The 22,014-nt window shown below is 36.8% G+C and overlaps 1 protein-coding gene across 2 annotated transcripts in view; it reads left to right on the plus strand.

Annotated features, from left to right (window-relative positions):
• Positions 1–1,835: 1,835 nt before the first annotated feature.
• Positions 1,836–22,014, plus strand: part of SWC2 (DNA binding protein SWC2) — a 271,223-nt gene continuing 251,044 nt past the window's right edge. Inside the window, exons 1-3 of one of the 2 annotated variants that reach the window (XM_089431761.1) lie at positions 1,836–2,200; positions 2,555–2,667; positions 5,486–5,555. In XM_089431761.1, the coding sequence (XP_089287887.1) occupies positions 2,603–2,667; positions 5,486–5,555 (135 nt within the window). In that variant the 5' untranslated portion in view covers positions 1,836–2,200; positions 2,555–2,602. The remainder of the gene's footprint in view (positions 2,201–2,554; positions 2,668–5,485; positions 5,556–22,014) is intronic. The other variant, XR_016260632.1, reaches the window with a different exon arrangement.

Genomic DNA, 22,014 nt, shown 5'->3' on the forward strand with positions numbered 1-22,014 from the left:
TATAGGGACTGACTAAAATAGGAAGGTATCCCGAAATGCTATTTTTAGCACTTCCATTTTTCCATCCATTGTTGCTAAGATCAACACTGGCTGAACTGCTATTTATAGCACTGCTATTTTTAGCAATTCTATTTTTAGCATTTCTTGTTGCTATTTTCAACAAGTTGTGGTTCTCCTAAGGTAAAAAATGTGTGCATATTGTGTTTATGTTTTGTGTTTTGCGGTTACCAATAAATTTAATGTTTTTATCATTAAATATTTTATATGTCTCTCTAGTTAATTTCTACATTTGGCATCACAACCAAGTGTTGGCTTCAAAGGGATGCCTTTGTTGTCGAGGGTTTATTTGGCTTGCTAGAGGTGAGAGACTAAAGGCTTGGCTACATGGATAGATGGTATAGCGTGCTTTTGAAATTTGGAGTGATGAAACTAAATCCATGAAGACCACGTGCATGGGTGGTGAAGATCAAAACTATGTGGAGTTGATCTGAACAATGTGAGTGTGAAGATCATCAAGGAAGATGGTAATGGTTGGGCATTGCGACATGGTTAAGGTAGCAATGCACCTTTGTAGATGACATTAGTTGATGTTTAAAATTGACAAGCCTACTAAATGATGGATGGATATATCCAGATTTTATCTACCATGGAACAAATGTCCATATGCAACACTGGATGAAAATCCTTGATTAATGGAGTAACCAAATTCAAGGTGAGATAATGGCAGCATGAAAACAATGAAAAACATAAAAATATTAAAATGGAGTTAAATTTTTTTTATTGCATGAATGGACATACAACTATAAGACCTGGAAAGGCATGCGTACCCCTAGGAAATTGCTAGTAAAGTTTGTTGTTAGACCTAGGTGATAGGGGGGCATGTGGATATTCTAGGTATAAACTTTGAGGGGGTTAAGAGCTGGAGGTGAGTGGTGCCGATTTAGTTGGACTGATTTAGTTAAGGAAACCCCAAGTTGAGGGTTAAGGGGGCATAATTAGGTAAAGTTGACTTGAGGAAAGAGTCAAAGTTGACTGGGTCAAATGGTAGTGGTTTTGGGCATATGGTTTTGAGTACGCATGGTTTTGTGCCAGTAGAATCCATGTAATGAAGCCTTTAAAAAGATGGGTAAAGACTCCATTGTAATGGGCAAGGGATGTGAGCATGAAGGTTCACTTTGTTGACTTGGCCAGGTTTTGGCGAAGGGATCTAATGTAATTTCATTCGCTGTTTTTTCCCAGAGTTAGGATTTCCTAAAGTAAACACTATGTGCATCTCGTGTTTATATTTTGATGTTTTCGGTAAAACTTTAATATTTCTCGTAGTAAATCTATTTCTCTCAAATTAATTTTAACAGTACAAATAATGAGTTCCTTGTTAGCTCAAAATAAAAAGCAATAAAATCAACAATAAAAAACACACAATACCAAAAATACATGCCCAATTGATAGCCATTGGGTATAACCATATGGTTAACAACTTACAATAACAAAATTTGATAAAAGGAAAAATATATAATTCAATATGTAACCTAAATAGAAAACATTAATGTAACCAATTCCAATCCTTAAAACAAACCACATACATAGCAAGAAGAAAATTAACAGTTATTTAAAAGCCCCTTAGGTCACCTCCTCACCTCCTCGCTTTACTTATCAAATGACAAACTTGTGAAACTCTAAAATATTTAATAAAGTTAATGACCGAAAAGGAATCAACCAACACCTTTCTCCTTAGGTCTCTATGATTTTTTTTTTTTTTTTTCCACGATTTCTCTTATACCATTTATAATTATCCGTCACAACTACTAGACATTAACCCAAGCCCATTTTAATTTCAAGTCCATCTAAAACTTTAAAAACCCTCAGACATGGTCAATCCTACGAACTCTTGGTGAAGGATCCGTATTAATTTGCAACGTATCATTCTCATGGTTCGCCACATCTCCACCATTACGAGGCATCTAAGCAACAGTTATCCTCCTATTTTTATTTTCTCAGCATGGGAAGCTAACAGAGTAACTGAGCGAACTCTCCAACAGCCTCTCGAGTGTTCAAGTTCAGTGGGATTGGCATGCATTTATTGATGATCATGTAAAAAAGCTGAAAGTCCATGAAAAACGACTCACACAGACGGACCGACTCTTCCACTTGCAGCTTCTTGGGTCTGCGACTGTAAATAAAGTGGATTTCATATTGTCAGGTATTTTAACTTCAAAATCTTGTTAGAATTCTCCTACATTTCTCTGATAAAATATCGCCCTGCCGAGTGGCTATAAATAGCGAAAACTTCTGGCCTCTCAAGGCTTCGAAGAACACATAGCATGCCTACGATTTGCAAAAACATCTTCGAGCTGGGGCTAAAAAAAAATTCTATTTTTACTTTTCCTGCCAGGGTTTGAGCCATTTTAGGGTTTGAAAGTCTTTAGGGCTCTAATGCAAATTCGAATAATTTTTCTATTGATGTTCAATAATGGACTCTGCAGTCAATGTTTTAAGATTCATGATATAAATGTACTAGTAACTGCTGTGTGATTATATTTGTGTTCATGTACAGATATAAGTCAAGTGAAGTGGTGCTGAAGGACGAGGGGAGAAGCGTGCAATGGCTACCGTGAATGATCCGCCAGCTATTATGGATCGCTCCATACGCGCCACCCGCGGAAAAAGGTCGTGGATATTTGTTTTAATCTACATAATCGGAAGATTTTAAATTGGGTTCAGTATAATTGTCAAAGCATTATTGTATTTGCCAGGGCAAAGATGCTATGGATAGTAAAAACTGGATAAAATCTACCCAACTTCAATTTTCGTACACAATTTAATTTGTTATACCCAGCTATGTTACAGGAAACACGACCAGAGTCCCATTTCTAGTTCTTATCCCTTTCATGCTATCATTCCCATTCGTTCCTATTTCTACATTACATTAGGGCATTACCAACCAATCTTATTCACATAACATACGTCTCTCTTTCTCATCTATTTCTGTAAAGACATTACATTACATTAGTACGTCACTACTCGATTTTACATGCATCTGTCTCGTTCGTATTTCTGTAAAAGACATTACATTGCATTACATTAGTACGTCACTACTCGATTTTACATGCATCTGTCTCGTTCCCATCCTTCTTTTTTTCGACGTTACATTACATTTGCACATTACTAACCAATTTTTATATGCATAATATATTGTTCTTTGATGCAGTCCCTCAAACCCTGCTTTCAACTCCTCAGAACAACAAATGAAGCAGGCCCAAAATTTATCTCCAACTCTAAAGGTCTATGTTCTGAACAGAGCTTTGGACCTGCCATAGTATCCACAATTTAGGCACCCTATGGTGAATTAAAAGCGTGGAGAAACTACAAACCAAACTGGGCATCAAGGATAAATTTACAAGGAATATCATGCAGTTCAGATTAAAAACAGAATATACAACATAACGGCAGTTCAATCTCTATAGAACAACAGTGCAATAGTAATACTACTACAGAACAACAGTTCAATATCAATCCTTTCTTTTTATTCCTCTTCCTTTCAAAATACACACAGTAAATCCCATGAACAGCAGCCAATCTAAACGTTGGCCAAAACAAAACAAGACCCAGTGTTTTCAAGCCCTTTCCTATCGAAAAAAGTTCTTTCAACTGACTCATAATCTCCCATCAGGAAAACATAACTAAAATAACACATTCCTATTATAGAAAGTATATAGTGATGGTTTCAAGCGAGATGCCTCCCTTCTCCTCTCCTTCCCACTAGCATAAGTTTCTACAAATTAGCATAAGCTTGTACAAATTATCTTCTTTAAGCCCTATTACCTAAGCTGTATTTGGGCTAGAATGCTTTGGCCTAAAGAGGACCTGTTGGTTCTTCAACTCAATTTCAAAGCTGTTATTTTTAATCACCAAAACTGAAAGCAAATGTTTCGCGAGACCTCATACAAAAAAGACATTGCCAAATTCTAAAGAATTATTTAACTTGAGCTGGAAGGGAATGGTACCAACTCCTGCTTTTGGGTACTTGGCATCATCACCAGGCTCAACTTGTACTGCTAGAGTTTTGCTCTCCCGGACTAGAAAACAACTTTCAAGTTGATGGTAGCTGTTGAGATGCCACATTGTCTACATAGTACATAACACACATTCCTTAGGATCATGCTGGTATAAAGATAAGATATCATCAAGAATCCTTCTTGAACTTGGCAACAAAATCATTCATTTGAGTTTTTGCAGAGACTGCTCCTTGTTTCTGTTGTTGCTTCCTTCTACCCTCTTTCTATGGACATTGTAATGCATAACAAATGTGCATAAGGCAAAATGAAACACTTCATTTTACTTAATTCCTTTCTTGTCTATGAAGTTAACTCCTCACTCTTTGAGTCTCTCTTACCCTTGTTGGGTCCTTTACCTCTGCCCTTTTTTGATTGAAGAGGGAGTGTTGAAATTAGCGAGAAAAGTGATTCCTTGATCTAATGTGTTGAAATTGAAAGTCAAGTTCTTGATTTTCTAGTGTGAGTTAGTTTGGAAACTGAAAGAACAAGTGGAGTTAGCCTCCTAAATTTTAGGAGGAACTAGTTAACAAGTTGTGTTAACTGTTGTTAACTAGAAAAGCACCAGTTCAACTTTCCAAACATAGAACTCACTAATTTTAACCATTCAAATTGCCTTTAAAAGGAGGAATGAAGGCACAAGTTTAATCATTGTTTTGGTGAGCACGAGTTGGTGAGACCAAGCAATAGGAAGCACAAGTTTGTGTGTGGAGCTTGTGAGAGGAAGAGTGTGCAAGAGAAGCTTGTGCACAAGATTGATAGAGGAGAAGAGATCAATATTCTTGCAGGAGTTTTCAAGCCTAGTTTAAGGCTGAGAGAAGGTTGTATTCTCTATTGAAACAGTGTATTGTAAGAGATCAATTGCTCAGTTTTTCTAACAATAAAATACTCATCAAGAAGAGGGTTTTCCCAGTTGGGTTCCCTAGAAAAACAGTGTGTTTTATTGTGTGATGATGCTTTTATTTATGTTCTATTCTGCTGCTATTTGGTAGATAAATTCTGTGACTGTGTGAAAAGAAAAATTTGTTTTCAGATTGTTCATACTAGCAGATCAGAATTTCATGGAAATTCTACAGAATGAACAGTGGAAAACTCCAAGCCGAAAATGCCATTAGCTCTAACTGGGTAATGCTGTAAACTGAATTTTTGTTGCTTCAGAAAATTTGTGAACTGAGTGGAACATGAAAATGATGCTAGAATGAACTGTTGCAAACTCCAAAGCCAAAACTACCATTGGCCCCAACTGGTACCCACCATAAACTGAGAAAAAACATGCAAAAAATTTGTTGCTTTAGCTGCAGTGTTGCCACTTTGACTTCCCTCCCATGCATATGTTATTGTTATTTTTTGACCTAATGAATTGTGTCTTTTTCCATGAAGTTATATTTCCATTGATCATTGAATCTCATTCTTTATTCATGTTTTTTGAATAGGATGTCAAAGCTGCTAGATGAAGAGCTAGAAACTGATGAACAATTCTGGGGTCAGGATGCCTTCAGAGAGGTATAACTTTTCATTATTTGATTAATTTACATGTATATTAAGGTCACTTTGTACTTGTGTTATTGAAAAAGAAAACCATCTTCTGTTGAAACGACTATTTAAATGATAACAATACTGTTGTACATGTAGAAAAGCTTTCTTGGCAGGATGCGTCTTATCTTTGCATGGAATTGATGACAAAATATAGCTAGAAGGAAAACAAATTCTTGTGGAGTGTAAATTCAAATTACAGTGAATATATGAGTTCTAAAAGTAAATATCACATGGGGATCTGAAGGGGATTATTTGACTGGGAGCTGAGAAAAGGGCTTTTGACAAAATGTTTGTTGTTTTTTTTTGGTAATTGTCTGGATAAGAAAAAAGGTGATTTTATCTATAAAATCTCCAATGAAGGAGAGATTCCAGTACAACCAGGAAGGCCGAGGGCTTCTGCCAATCAGAGGTATTAACTTATAGGCTAAGTCACCAGGTTCGGGTTCGTGTTCGAGTTCGGCAACCTTGAAATTCGAATAAAGTTTGGCACCTAAAATTTTGCTGATAAAGTTCGACATATAGAAATTTGAAAAAAAATGTATATATAAAAAAAAATCAATTTAAAGTCAAATTCAAAGTCCATAATGCACATTGCAAACACATAAGATTATTGTTCAAACATTTAAATCATTTCCACATAATTTTATAAACCATGAAAGCGAGTGCCAATAAAGAACCAACTTCCATACATGTAACATAGTAAACAAGGTGAGAAATTCATCATAGACATTGGCACCCATATCAAATTCAACAAAACCATGGGCCATATCAGATTTCATATATTGAAAAACAATCTGATAAAAAGTATTCAAAATATATAAACTCGAAAGTTTAAAGTAGCTTGGCAGTTTTAGAAGATTGTTCATGCAAAAAATAAACTAGAAATCTAAAACAGGAACACAAGTTTTATTCTTGATGTTCCTGTGGCCCACTTGTTATATCAAAAGTTCTATATCATCAAGAGCAGTAAGCGCTGTGAATCCGCTAGATGCTTCAGCATTAGATCCATCACTCAGTTCCTTGTCAATGTCACTATCAAATATAAAAATCAGCTTCATCCATTGATGCATTTGGAACAAGATTGATCCACAGAATAGAGGAATTGGATAGCCACATTTTTCAAAGCCAACTGCAAGTTACTACGAACATAAACAAGATCTTCTAATCTTCCAGATAACAATCTATTTCTTTTCTTGGAATGAACGTGGTCAAAGGAACTCCAAATCCTTTCACATGCTGATGCACTTGATCCCTGGCTTAAGATATGAATTGCAAAATTTTGCAATTTTGGTGCCCTTGAACCATAAAATTCTCACCACACTGCTGGATCACTTCTGCTCCTATCATACTTTGCTGATTGTGTTCCAAATAACCCTTCTTCTAACCTGTATGCCCTCAATTGACTTCTGACCAAACTTGTAATTTCTGGATCTAGATTTAGCTTCTCAATAGCCTGGATAAGTCCATTCATGACTTCTTCATCCCTCTTGATAACCCAAACATTCTAGGGTCCAAATAGCATGCTGCTGCATCTAATGGACTATGCATCATCTTCCATCTTTGATCAATTAAATCCCATATCTCCTGGTAATCAACGTCCACATTATTAAAAGCACTTGCAATGGTCTCTTTGCAACGATTAATGCTTCATAAACAAAATCCATACAACGTGTGTCACCATCAACCATACGGACCACATTAACAATTGGGCCACATATTTTTAAAACCTTGTTTGCATTTTCCCAAAAGCCATTATTGAGCACTATTTGTTCAACATTTTTCCCCTTAGTTTCTTTTGAAAGGATAGAACTCTCCCACTCAGTATTGAAAACAACAACTCTTAGGCCCTCTTTTTCCTCAACAACTCTTTTCAGAGTAATATAAAAAGTGGCAAACCTTGTATCACAAGGCCTCAACAACTCTTTTGATGCATTCTTCTTATATATGCTCAAAGTGAGGTGATGGTTGATGATGAAGTTTGCAATTGTTTTGGCTTTTCGGATTGTCTCATTGACCCGAGGAAATTTAGCTAAGTCATGCAACATTAAATCTAAGCAGTGAACTGCAAAAGGGGTCCAATAAATGTGATTATACTTTTCCATAATCAATTCCCTGCACCAACACAATTTGATGCATTATCTGTAATAACATGGACCACATTTTCCTCCCAACCTTTTGAATCGCTTCATCCAAAATTCCAAAAATAATTTTTGATGTTTTCACTCTCCATTGCATTTACTGCCTTCAAGAAAAGTACCCCTTGAGAACTATAAACAAGCACATTGATCAATGGGCGATGACACAAATCTGACTATCACTCAAAATTGTGCATCCTGTAAGCTTCCAAGACTCTTTAATCGGAACCAACTTTCTTGTCACTCTGTCTTTTGTTTTCTTTAGCAAAGTTGTCCTTAAAGCTTCAAATCCGGAAGGAACATAGCCCTTCCCAAAATCAATGGCCTTTTTAACTACATTTTTAAAATATGGACTCCACGCCACATTAAAGGGAATTGCACATGCATAAAAGAATTCTGCAACAACATCATCAACTTCTTGTCTCTCAATAGGTTTCCAGAATTGATTTAATGTTTTGGTTCCACCTGTTTTTACTTGAGTAGAACTTGATCCACCAATGGTTGAGTTTGAATTAATGGCATTGGAGGAAGACATGGCAATCTCCCTCTCAATTCGCTGCCTCTTATTTTCCGTTTTCTCCTTTTCCATCTTTGAAGTGAAATAGTCTTTCTCCACTGTGGTTTTTTGTTCATTAGAGATCTTAGTGCAGCCTTCAACACCACCTCCACTTCCATTCTTAATACTGAGAAGGTGTTCCACTGCTCTAGTTAAAGAGCCAGTGATTTGATGTCCACACAGCGGACACAAAAGATTTTTCCCCTCTTTTTTGACAAAATTCCATGCTACAACAGTTGATTTTGGGGGTGCCATTGTAATTTGAAGGTTTTGAACTTCTGATTGTTGAAGACTGAGGTGAAGGCTTGAAGCCTGAAATGTCTGCATTTTTTTTTAATTTACATTTTAATTAGCTTTATATTTTTTTTGCAAAATGAAATTATTAAACTATAATTTATAAAATAAATTTAAAGAGTCTCAGGTTGAAGCCTAAGAGTCTAGACACTATATTAAAAAAACTAGTAAATTGTAATTTGTGACTTACTGATAAATTGTTTTTCACTGATAAATTGTATTTAATTGATAAAAACTAGTAAATTGTATTTAACTGATAAAAAAAATGTGTATTTTAATTTTTGACTTACCTGGAGGCTGGAGTCTAGACAGTGCGACTTGATGGAGGCTGCTTGAAGACGGCTCACTGCTCTGTCAGAACTGCAACCCTCAACAGAACTCTGAATTATCTCCAAGTGTGAGCCGCTGCCTTCTGAGGTTGGAACTTGGCCATAGAGATTAATCCTTCAAAATCCTTGTGTTGCCTTAGGAATGCCGTTTGTTGTCCAATAGAGTCTTAGCTTGTGTATGTGTGCACGGTGCAGGAGAAGGCAGAGGCTATAGCTGTTTATAAACAAAAACAAAACAAATACTGAATCGTGACACGCAGCTGTGTATGCGTGCAACTTGCAAGAGAGGGCCGAGCCGCCGAGCTGTAGTCTGCACTGTGTATGCGTGCACGAGGCCAAGCTTTGTATGCCTGCGTGCCGCGATGCGTCGTGTTGTAGCCTGTCAGTGGTCACCTGTGTATGCTGGCGGCTGCTATGCGTCGAAAACCCGCGGAGAGCTCTATTGTGGTTTTATGGATTGGTCACTGTGTTTTGGACCTTGGTCACTGTTCTATTTTATAAAACAAAACAAAACTTGCAAGTTGCAACAAAACCAAACCCACGGCCCGCATAAACAACGAATTTTATTTTATTTATCTATTTTTAACAGCGAAAAAATGAAACCCACGGGCCTGCTTAAAATTCAATTTTTAAAACTGGGAAAAAAATGAACCTATACGAACCTCAATGAATTTAATAGCGCATTTTATTCAAAATTCATGAAGTTCGGGATTAAGTTCAGGTTTCGAATTCGGGTTCGAGTTCGGCATTTTGTTTGGCGAACTTGAACGAACAAATTCGAATTCGGTTGAAGTTCGGCGAATTTCGAATCTAGGATTAAATTCGCTGAACCCTGTGACTTAGCTTACATGACAGATTCTACAACAACTAATGTGCTCGTCAAACCAACTTTACATATATTCCCAGAATATAGCTTACTTTGGGTGTATACAGAAGATTCCTAGTCTTGAAGACAAAATTACATGATAAGCTTTCATAATTCCCCCCATCAACATTTGTATTGGAATATTCCATTTTGCTAAATAGACATCAAGACCTGAGAATTGTGGAGTTCCATAGTAGATTGTTGAGTTACATTCTTGCGGACAGCTCATCTGGTTGGTCTGAAATTTCTTCTTCAATGAATAGTGATGGCTGTTGACAAGGGCACATAACTACTTTGCTCTTAAATCATCATCACTGTCTGGGTTGGAGTCAATACCTTCCAGGGGATTGCTGAATCTATGTTCAAATGTGGCATTGTAATGAACATAACTAATATAAATTACATATATGAATATACAACAAATAAACTAAATCGCCAAAAGTAGTGTCTTTTGATGCTTCTGACCATTCATGGTATTTATAACATTTGAGTAGTTGTATCATACATTACATTCATATTTTTTCCAAAAGAAAATCTTGTGGGGAAAGCCAAGGGTTGCTTCCCCACATTCGTGTATAGTATCCCTAATAAAGCTATTGGCATAGTCAAGTGTACCACCTCACCCTGGAGGATTCAAACTGGGCACTCACTGGCATGAAATTGGTCAAATGCTCAATGACGTTGGCAACAACTGGTTGAGCTATTCTCATTTGCTAAACCATAACATTCAGATTTATTGTTGCTACAAATATTCAATAATAATAAACTTAAACTTGAAGAATTTTCAAATATTGGACAAATCGATAATCTGGAAAACATAGGGTACTTGCAACATTGCTATTTCTCAGTTATATTATATTTTATCCCTTTGAATTTTCCTGTTCTCTCCTACTATATATGTATTGGATATTTTTAGTTATGAAATATTATTGTTTGTAAGATTGGTATCAAAGTTCCTTCCAAGGCACTTTTAGAGAGAACCATTTCCTAGCATACTGCACTGATTCTAGCCTTTGGTCACATACTTTTCATAGCTTCTCTGACACCAATCTTTGGCCATCTCAATTATTTACCAATCACTTGTGGCCAAAATTCTAAATGGGTAGCATGATTTATTTTTAAATAGAGGAGGAGAAGAAGAACGAGAGGTTGAAAACTGGTTCAAGCTACAGGATCATCATTAAAGGACTAATTGCCAATTCCAAGCATCATTGGACAATGATGTAAAAATATTAGAAGAATTTGCAATAACATTAGTGTCGAGTTTTTCTCTGTGGTACATCGTCACTCCTTATAGAACCACACATCTATTCCATAACCACAGATAACGACATCAATGGAGGGAACACAAATATTGAAGTTTGTCTCCATTAGGAACAACAATTGTTGTGCGCTATAAGAACCAGATGATATATATCTTATTGATTCATACAAGGTGTGGAAAGGCTTCCTCAAGTTTAAGAGAAAACCCCACAGGGTATGCACCATGATTAAGCTTGCATGCGTTGACAATTTTATGTCAAACTATGGCTGTAACGCTTGTAAAAATTGTTATCAAAGCCTGTTTGAAATCAGCTTGTGGCCATTTCAGGCACATCTCGCATTCATCGCTGTTGGTCTATGGTCATCACTGTGTTCAACAAATGGTTGAATTAGGCTTTTTTGGGGATTGTGTCCATATTATTCTTGAGAAGCATTGTGGAAGAATTCAGAAGTTGTTTTGTTGTGATGCAAGTGCAAATGGAATGGATCACATCGAAGGACATTAAAGAAAAGCTTTACAATTAATTAGTTAAATGAAGAGACATTAGTCCCAAGGGACATGTTTCTCTGATTAGGCATGGCCAATCAACTCCTATTTAAGGAGCACCGCCTCAGCCTTGTAATCATGATTCAAATTTTATCAATTAATGTATATATTACAATAAGAAATCATCTGGTGTATTTTAACAGTCAAATAGCAAGTTAGAAATTTTATTGCTAACAATGGTATCAGAGCCAAATAGGCATCTGGTGCCACCTCCCACGTCATTCTGCTGATCGTTAGGGCAGCAGGCCTCCTCATCTCCTCCGCATCTACCACTCCATATCCGCCCTTGTCGTGGCTACATCGCTGCCTCCATTTACATTTCGCTGCACCCACCATTGGCGACACAATGCACAGTCAATACATCATGGGTTTGCAGTTCACGGGCTGTGGCTGACTCTGTGGCGTCTGCTCCGCGACGTGGAAGACCAAGACACTGTGTGTTCCTAGGTTCCGACATCGTTACTCCCGTGGAACAGTATTACGAGTTGTCTTTGGTCGAAACCTGTCAACAACCTTGCCCTGTTATCGACGGTCAACGGTCGTGACAGTCAGCATAGTCGTCGTTCGAACTTGTCATTTATGTTAATTTAACTTAATTAAAATTATATATATATTATATGTAACTTATAATTATATAACATATATATTATGTAATTATAATTTAATTAATTAAATTAAAATATATATATATATATATATATATATATATATATATATATATATATATAAAATAAAAAAATTGGGTCTTCAAGAAAAAAACGAAACAAAATGGCAAGCAACAACAATGACGATATGAAAAAAATTCAAGAGGACATCAGCAAATTAAATAAACGCTTAGATAACGTCGAGAAGTCAGTTAGTAAGCAGGACCAGATGGCCAACAATATCTCTTACTTAAAAAACTTGATGAGCCGGTGTTTTGGAGAGACTGATCCACCTTCAGCTACATAGAGTCCCAAGACTCCGGAAGGTGAGACTTCTCCAGAGCATGAGTTCCTGAGGCATGAGAAGTAGCAAATACCACAAATTCACTTCAAAGGATGTCGATATTATACTAAATCTTCCGAAAGGAACCATCTTAAAATAAAAAATGAATTACCTAAGTATGATGGTAAGAACTATAAGGGCGCTGTCGTATGGGTAAATAAGATGGACGCCATTTTTTTAGCAAACCCTCCACTCAGAGAGCAAGAGAGAGTTATGACTGCATCCAACTATTTAGAAGCAGAAGCGTATGATTGGTTTTCGTGGTGGTTGTCTAAATGTTGTTCCTTCAATTGACAAAACTTAAAAAATGCCATGCTAAAAAGGTTTCATGACGAGGAGGAGGATGATGTCTACGAGAGATTCGTTCACCTAAAACAAAAAGGATCAGTGAGTGAATACACTCACGAATGGGAAGTATTAGCAGTAAGGCAGAGAGGGTTCTCAGATGAAGAGCTGCTAAAAATGTATCGTTGTGGCCTTAAAGATTACATTCGCGAAGAATTAAAATTACATAAACCTAAAACCATTGAGGAAGCCAGACACGCAACCATAATTATCGAGCGGAAATATAAACTCCACAAGGCACCATATGCCAGTAACGAGAGAACTAACAGCTATTCCAAGGGGAAGGCAGGTAAACCATCGTCAGAGAACACTAGCAAGTACGTTCCACCACTGTTGCGAAATGAAGGGAAAAAACAATCTAGTGTCGAAAGGAAAAATGATGGCAAATGTTGGAAGTGTGGAGACAAGTATTATGTAGGAAACAAATGCGCAACACAAAAATTGTACAACTGTGAAGCCGAACAAGAAGAGGAATCTTCAGAAGACAACTCTGACGAAGAAGACAATGAAGGAAATGCAAACCCTAGTCCAGAATCAGAAGAAGATATGCCACGAATTTCTATAGCGGCCATCACAGGGATAGCTCAACCACATGCACTGAAGCTTAAAGGTCACATCAAGAAGCAAAACGTTATCGTTCTAGTAGACTCCAGAAGTACACACAACTTCGTGGATGTCAATGTTGCAAAAAGACTAAACATTTTTGCTTACCCCGTAGCAGATTTAAAAGTTATGGTAGCAGATGGGAAACATATAGATGGAGTAGGTAAGTGCCATAAGGTTAAGTTGCAATTAAGCGAATATGCAATGGAGCCTAGTTTTTATACGGTTCCCCGTGGAGTAGATGTCGTTTTAGGGGTACAATGGTTACGGACACTAGGCACATATTCATCGAATCACATAAAGTAGTTCATTAAATTCAAGTGGGATCGAAGGAAATATAAGTTGTTTGGATTTCAAGCACCACCAACTCAAGTCATCTCCGCTCAATACATGAAGAAGCTTATTCGCAAGGGGGCACCAACATTTGTTGCACAATGTCCGCAATTGAGTTATTAACGATGGAAGGGACCCACCAACCATCAAAAATTTCATCCTTGATTTAGAAATACGAGAAGGTTTTTCAGGATCTACCAATGAAGTTACTTGAAAGGCAAATTGAACACATTATTGAAGTCAAACCAGACTCAACACCAGTAAACGTTAAGCCATATCATTATCCCCATCACCACAAGACGAAAATATAACGCTTAATACAAGACCTGCTGAAGCATGGAATCATTACGAAAAGTAGAGGTCCTTATGCTGCACTTGTAGTATTGGTCAGGAAGAAGGATGGATCCTTCCGATTATGTATAGATTACAGAGGTTTAAACAAAATCACTATTAAACATAAGTTTCCGATTTCGTTCATTGATGAAATGCTAGATGAACTACACGGTGCATAATACTTTTCCAAATTAGATGTAAGATCAGGCTACTATCAAATACGAGTAAGGCTAGAAGACGTAAAAAAGACAACATTCAGAACTCATGAAGGGAATTATGAGTTCAAGGCCATGCCATTTGGATTAACAAATGCGCCAGCCACCTTCCAAGCAACCATGAATGAACTTTTTCACCCTTATCTATGGAAGGTTGTATTAGTTTTCTTCGATGATATTCTGGTCTACAGTAAGACGTGGAAAGAACATCTCAAACATCTGGAAGAAGTATTGTTTGTATTGGAGAAGAAACAGTTTTATGCCAAGCTATCAAAGTGTACGTTTGGGCAAAAGGAAGTTGAATACCTAGGACATGTTATATCCAAGGAAGGAGTCCAAGTGGATCCCAACAAAATCAAGGCAATCAAAGAATGGCCCCAACCCAAGAACGTATCCAAGACAATAAAGGAATACCTCATCAAATGGAAGAGGTTACCAGAGGAAGATTCATCTTGGGAATCAAAATGTTTCCTGCATCAACACCCAGACCTACCTATGCTTTGAGGACAAAGCATCTTAAGGGGAAGACAATGTTATGAATTTAAATTCATAAAAATTAATTAAAATATTAAAATATTATTTAAACAAGTAAATGATTAATTATTATCAATTAATTAACAATTAATTAGTTAAATGAAGAGACATTAGTCCCAAGGGACATGTCTCTCTGATTGGGCATGGCCAGTCAACTCCTATTTAAGGAGCACCGCTTTAGCCTTGTAATCATGATTCAAATTTTATCAATTAATATATATATTACAATTAGAAACCATCTGGTGTATTTTAACAGTAAACTAGCAAGTTAGAAATTTTATTGCTAACAAGGTCCTTCTTGACTAAGGCACAAGTCAAAAAGACCTTCACTTGCTACTTTTTAACCATAAGGAATATAATTTATATAATAATTGTAATGTAATGTAATATATATATATATATATATATAATGAACAAAGTTCATATACTTAGAGGAATGCTTTGATAATGTAACGAAAAAGGTTCATTATAGTAGGTTATACTCTAGAAGACTTGGAATATGTAGATCTCCATTGAAGATACAAGAATATATATATTAAAATGTATGGATAAGAATGATGAAGCAAAAAAGTGTTTTGAAGACTTGAAGGAAGTTATGTCTAAAGCCCCTGTATTGGCAACTCCAAACTTCTCAAAACCATTTTTAATTGAGTGTGATGCCTCAGGTTTTGGTATAGGAGCAGTGTTAATGCAAGATGATCATCCAATAGCTTTTGAAAGCATGAAACTCAATAAGCAAAAACGTCTTATGGAGATATTACATAAAAGGGGAAAGGATAATGTAGTGGCAGATGCTCTATCTAGGAAAGACGAAGAACTGTCATTGCTTGCAGTTTCGGTTGTTGTTCCAGAGTGTCTTAATGAGGTTCGAAGTGAATATGCAAAAAATTCAGAAACAAGTGCCATAATCAATAACCTTCCTTGAGATTCAAAATTTGAATGGAAAAACGATATTCTATGGTACAAAGGAAGAATTTATCTGAATTCAAATTCCAAGTTTAAAGCCAAGATTTTCAAGGAGTCACATGATTTATTGTCGGCCGAACATGTAAGGTTCTTTAAAACATACTATAATGCATGCCAATCATTATTTTGGAAGGGAATGAGTTACGATATTCAGAAATATGTAGCAGAATGCGACAAATTCCAGAGGAAAAAAAATGAAAATATTATGATACCTGGACTACTTCATCCTTTAAATATCGCGCATCAGAAATGGGAAGAAATATTAATGGACTTTATCGAAGGTTTACATATGTCTGAGGGTAAGGATAAAATTATTGTAATGGTCGACAGACTCACCAAGTATGCTCACTTTATTGGAATGAGGAAATCAGATTCAACAAAACAAATCGCTGAGATATTTTGCAAAAATGTTTACAAATTACATGGATTTCCCAAGGTCACTGTGAGTGATAGAGATGCCAAATTTAAGGGTAATTTTTGGAAGGAATTTCCCAATCATATAGGAACCTACCTCAACATGAGTTCAACCTACCATCCTCAAACAGATGGCCAAACAGAGGTTGTCAATAAATGTTTGGAAGCTTACCAACGATGTTATGCCACAGACAAACAAAATAAGTGGGTTCAATGGTTACATCTCGTTGAATGGTGGTACAATTCTACTTACCACATGTCAACGAAAATGAATCCATTTCAAGCTCTGTACAGTTACGAACCTCTGAAATGGAAGGAACTTCTTGTCATCGAGACAAAACTTCTAGCTGTAAAAAACTAGTTAGAAGAAACTCAAAAAGTCGTCCAAACTCTTAAAGAAAATCTACATAATGCAAGAAATTGTATGAAGCGACAAGCTAACGAAATAGATCACAGAGGGAATTTGAGGTTAGAGAATGGGTATTTGTTAAACTTCAACTTTACAAGCAACGATCCTTAAAACAGAAGGGAAAAAACAAATTGACACCAAGGTTTTATGGACCATACCAAATCAACAAAACATCAGCCAAGTAGCATACAGTTTAAGCCTTCTTGACAAAAGTCATGTTCACAACGTTTTCCATGTATCTTGCCTTAAAAAAGCACTTGGTGAACATCAATCAGCATCAACAACACTTCCGACTTTAGATGACGAAGGAAGGGTTATTCTAGAGCCAGAAGGTATCATCTCCATCAGGGAAAAGAAGCTGCGATCACGAGTAATCAAAGAATACCTGATCAAGTGGAAGGACTTACCAAAAGAAGAAGCTTCTTGGGAGACAAAAGCATTTCGTCAACAACACTTGTCATTACGTATGCTTTGAGGATAAAGCATCTTTTCAAGGGGAAGGCAATGTTATATAAAATTAAATAATTTGTAATTAGTAAGTAATTAAAGGGCATGATCAAAGATCATGCCCATTCACCAAGAGGCACCTAGGGCTGTATTTAAGCCAGGGCCTCCCATAGTGTAGTCATGATTCAAGTTTATTAATAAAATATATATATTTTCTGTCTAATGTTGAGTTTATCTGCTCTAGATAGTAGCAAGTAATACTACTACTGCCAATACTAATAATAATCACTTGCCTTATAACTCTTCATCATGCCTTTTCACTTATGACCAGTCACTGTATTAATATACTTCATTTCGAAGTCTTTGTACATCACTCATTGATTAGTATAGTATATTTCGATTACACATTTGTGTGTGATTCTATAATTGGCAACTGCTATAAGATGGTTTGAATGCACAAAAGCATGATAAGAGTTATATATATATATATATATATATATATATATATTTGTTGATTGATGATATATTACAATGAAGGGAGGAGGGCAGCTTAATATAGCCCGGATCCTGTATGAAAATTCGGGTTTGAAAAGTCGTAACCCTTAATATTTCTTCTTATTATATAGTTATTTGATTTTTATATTTTGTATATATAATACAGTGCAAGATCTAAGGGAGCTCTTTCCTAGATGAGGGAGTCAACAACCTAATGATGCTGAAAATATTTTAAAAATAGCAAGATGAAGTATGATGTTCTCCGTAATGAAGCGACCAATGCCCAAAACAATGGATCTCATGGATAGATGTGTCATAAAAGCCATTGGTTCTTACAACCACCTGTAAAATGAACAACTCGGTTGATTGACTAAATATCCAAAATAAATATGATAGTATAAAGACATTAATTTTTCTCATACCAAATCTGATTTATTTTACTTCAACAATTTATTTAAAACACCAAAAAATAATTATCTCAAATATTTCTGAATTTGCCGAAAAATAAATACATTGGTATATTTAAATCTCCTAATACCAGCCTAGGTTTATTTTCTCAACAATTATTTATTCTCAAAAATTTATTTTGTTATCCAAATAAATTCTGAATTATTGAAAAATAAATTCATTGGTATTCTAACTGTTAGAAATTTGTATGCAGTGGAAATAAAAAAATCAAAGAGAGATCAATCACACATTACAACAAATAAACACCCACAACAATTCTCCTTCATTAATTAATCTCAGGAAAATTTGGGTTTCGACCCACAGAGAAATTACAAGGAAATATGCATTGGCTAGAACCTGCAACTTGATCCCACTGGAAGAATTAGGCCCTAGTAATTTTGGCGCACTGGAAATTAGCCTTTGAAGAAATTTGGCTCGGAGAAGTTTGGCTCATGTCTCACCGGCAACTCGAACCTGCATCTATATCCTTCGAACAACCTTTGCGAGTCAAGAAATTCAGCTTTGGCAAATCGACCTATCCAACAATTCAACCCCCTTCTCGCTTCCACAATTTGGTCCTGTAATCTCCAACAGTTCGACCTCCTAAAATGCTCTCGAATCTAGTTGCATTGTTCCTCCTTTGTGCTACAATCTCGCTAAGTCTCTCGCTCTAGGGAAAATGTTATGAATAAAAATATATATAAAATGATACAAATAATGTAAAACAATAATAGTAATAAATAATGATTAATTAGTAGTTAATAAAAAGGTGTGTCCCTAAAGGAAATAACCATTGGGGAAGAGGTACTTGCCTAGGGTATATAAGTAGACCCTCACCCTCATTATAATCATCTTACATCAATTCAATATACAATAATCAATATACAGTTACATGTCTTACACTGGACATTTACGTCTTTGAAGTATTTTAAAGATTTCCGCTACGTATACGATTTTTGGTCGTTACATTGATATCAGAGCATTCCTCTGAGTATACAAACTTTGTTCGTTATAGAAAATCTATTTCTCCACTTGTGTGTCTTTACCTCTCCCTTAGGCTTATTTTATAATCTTCATTAAGCGCAAATCCTTAACCCTAATATCCCTTCTAGAAGATCTAGGAGATCAATAGTTGAAATCATTTCTAATTCACTTAAAAAATTCCATTATTTATCCTTAGAAATTGACTTAATAGTCCACAGTAACTAATTGGCTTTAATTATTGTACTTTTCCTAAGTTAGAATTAAGTTAGTAGGAAAAAAAGACATAAATCACTTATTCATAAAGCAAGCACTTAAAGAGGCAATACATCATCTTCTACATGCTAAGACACCAAGCCTATGCAGAAGAAATTTCGAAGCTAGCACAAGCTTCAACGCTCCCTCCTAGCAACGAAGGGATTCTCCACTACCCCCAACTTGTCTTTGTAATTCACAAATTTCCCTTTCACTAGAGGTTTAGTGAGAATATTTGCCACTTGCTCCTTTGTGGAAATGGATTGCAATCTCACAACACTTCTCTGGACCATGTCTTTGATGAAGTGATATATGATCTCAATATGCTAGGACCTGTCATGAAATAGAGAATTTTCAAAGAGTCTAATGTAACTCTGATTATTATAGTGTATCACTGTTGGCCCCATATCAAGATCAAATAGGCACATGAGCCTCTTGTGAAGCCATATGGCTTCACAATTTGCGACACTCATTGCCACGTAATTTGCCTTTGCTGAGCTAAGTGGCACTGACTGCTGCTTCTTGCTACAGTACGAGATCATGGCTGATCCCAAGTTGAAACAACATTTAGACATGGATTTTTTGTTCACAACACTCCTTGTCCAATCAGAATCTGTGTATCCCAGTATCTCTACCCCACCAACTCCAACATATTGAAGCCCAAAATCCATTGTACCTCACAGGTATCTCAGCACATGCTTCGCTGCCACCCAATGGACTTGTCTCAGTGCCACCATGAATTGGTTGAGTGTGTTCACAAAAAAAACATATTTCCAATCTAGTGTTGACTAGATACATCAAGGAACATATCAACTACCTATACAGCATGGGATCCATCAAATCACCCTTAGAAGCACTCAACTTCTTCAAGTTAGTGATCATCAGTGTAGACATAGGCCTATAATCCTCCATCCTGAACCTCCTCAATGTCTCAACTGCACACTTTCCTTGTCGGAGGAAAACCTCTCTTGGCTCTTGCCACACCTCCAATCCCAAAAAGTAGTGCATCAAGCTGATGTCCTTCATCTCGAACTCCGAATCAAGATCCTCCTTGCACATCCCTATGTGCTTCTTCGTTCCTGTCAAGAAAATATCGTCAACATAAAGTACCAAGATGAGTGGCTCACCCTCAATAAGTACATAGTAAAAGTTGGAGTTTGCCTCACTCTTGGTGAAGCCCATACCAAGAAAATATCCATCGATTTTGGCATACCATGTGCGTGGAGCCTACTTCAGCTCGCTTTCCTTAATTGAGTAATTGAGGAAGAAGAAGGCTTGAAGGTACATGAGAAGTCTCATGATTATAGACTAAAGAAGGATTTTTACGGGCCTTGGGCATGGTATTCTTGGTTTGATGGATATCTGGTGAGCCTTGGTTGATCTTGTTATTATATGACTTGTTTCTGAGAGGAGTAGGACTCACGTGACAAAGGGAGCAATAGTGGTGGGAGGATTTGCTTCCATGATAGAGGGTGCTGTCAAGGCTTGCTTCAGTATGAGAGAGAGTTGACCTCTGAGTTCGAGATGAAGGATCTTTGTTGGATACTTTACTTCTTAGAACCAGATGTATGGCAGAAACCAGAGGGAGCAACTAGGATTGCCACAATATGATCAATTTCAATGTCAGAGGAAGCAACTAATCAGGGTGACCAGAAAGTAGCTATGGCACATGTGTTGAGGTACCTGCATGGTACAATTAGATGTGAATTAAGAACTACAATTGCAGGGATATACAAATTCAAATTGGGCAGAGAATGTTAACGATAGGAAGAGCACATCAAGATGATGATTCAATTTGGATTTTGCTTGGACAGACATCTGCTGCACATAGGACTGCAGAGGCTGAGTATGGGAGTTGTGAAGTAGTGTGGCTTCAGTAATTGCACGCATGGTTGTTTGATCAAGTGCGGGAGACAACCATGCTGATAGGTCAAAGCACATTGAGATCAAGTACCCAGACATGGTACAAAAGGGAGTAGCGGGGCTCCAATGCATTTCTACAGTCGAGTAGGTTGCTAACATTCTCACAAAGCCTTTTATCCCAGGGAGAAGTTTGTACACTTTAGGGAAAAGCTTGAGAATTTTTTACACTTCAGGGACAAGCTTGAGAAGTTTGTACACTTTAGGGACAAGTCGGAGTGGTTGAGAATGTTTTCCTCGGTTAGGAGTGTTGATTTTGTAGTATCAATGGGTAAACATTTTCCCTAGGTCAGGATATTGACAGGTCAAAGGTATTGACCTGGGGCCATGTAATGTGGTTAGGGAGAATGGTCCAGAGAGCATCAAGGCCCAAAGTGCTCCCTAGGTGGGCGAGTGAGTGCCTTTAGCATTGGGCAAGAGAGTTATCATTCAATTAGCATGCAAGAATGGTAATAGCCTAGGGTTTCACCATAGGTCACTGGTGTTGAATAGTTTCCAGGTGATGACTTGGATAATTGGTGAATTGCTTCAAGTGACGACTTGTTGAGCATGATGCTGATGCAGGATGCTTTCCACAGGTAGTGGATTGACACATCAACATAGCTAGCTCATTCAACATTTTTCCTTAGGACAATCATTCTTCCTGGGTCAAGTATGTTGACCAGAATTAGGAAGAATGGTCCTAGAGGCCCAAAATTACTCAACCATAGAGTTGAGTGGGTGCCTTTCAACATCAGGCTCAAGATTACTCTC

Source organism: Pinus tabuliformis, chromosome 5_1 (genome assembly GCF_031772625.1).
Source record: "Pinus tabuliformis cultivar Carrire ecotype Pingquan chromosome 5_1, CPIR1, whole genome shotgun sequence".
NCBI lineage: Eukaryota > Viridiplantae > Streptophyta > Pinopsida > Pinales > Pinaceae > Pinus > Pinus tabuliformis.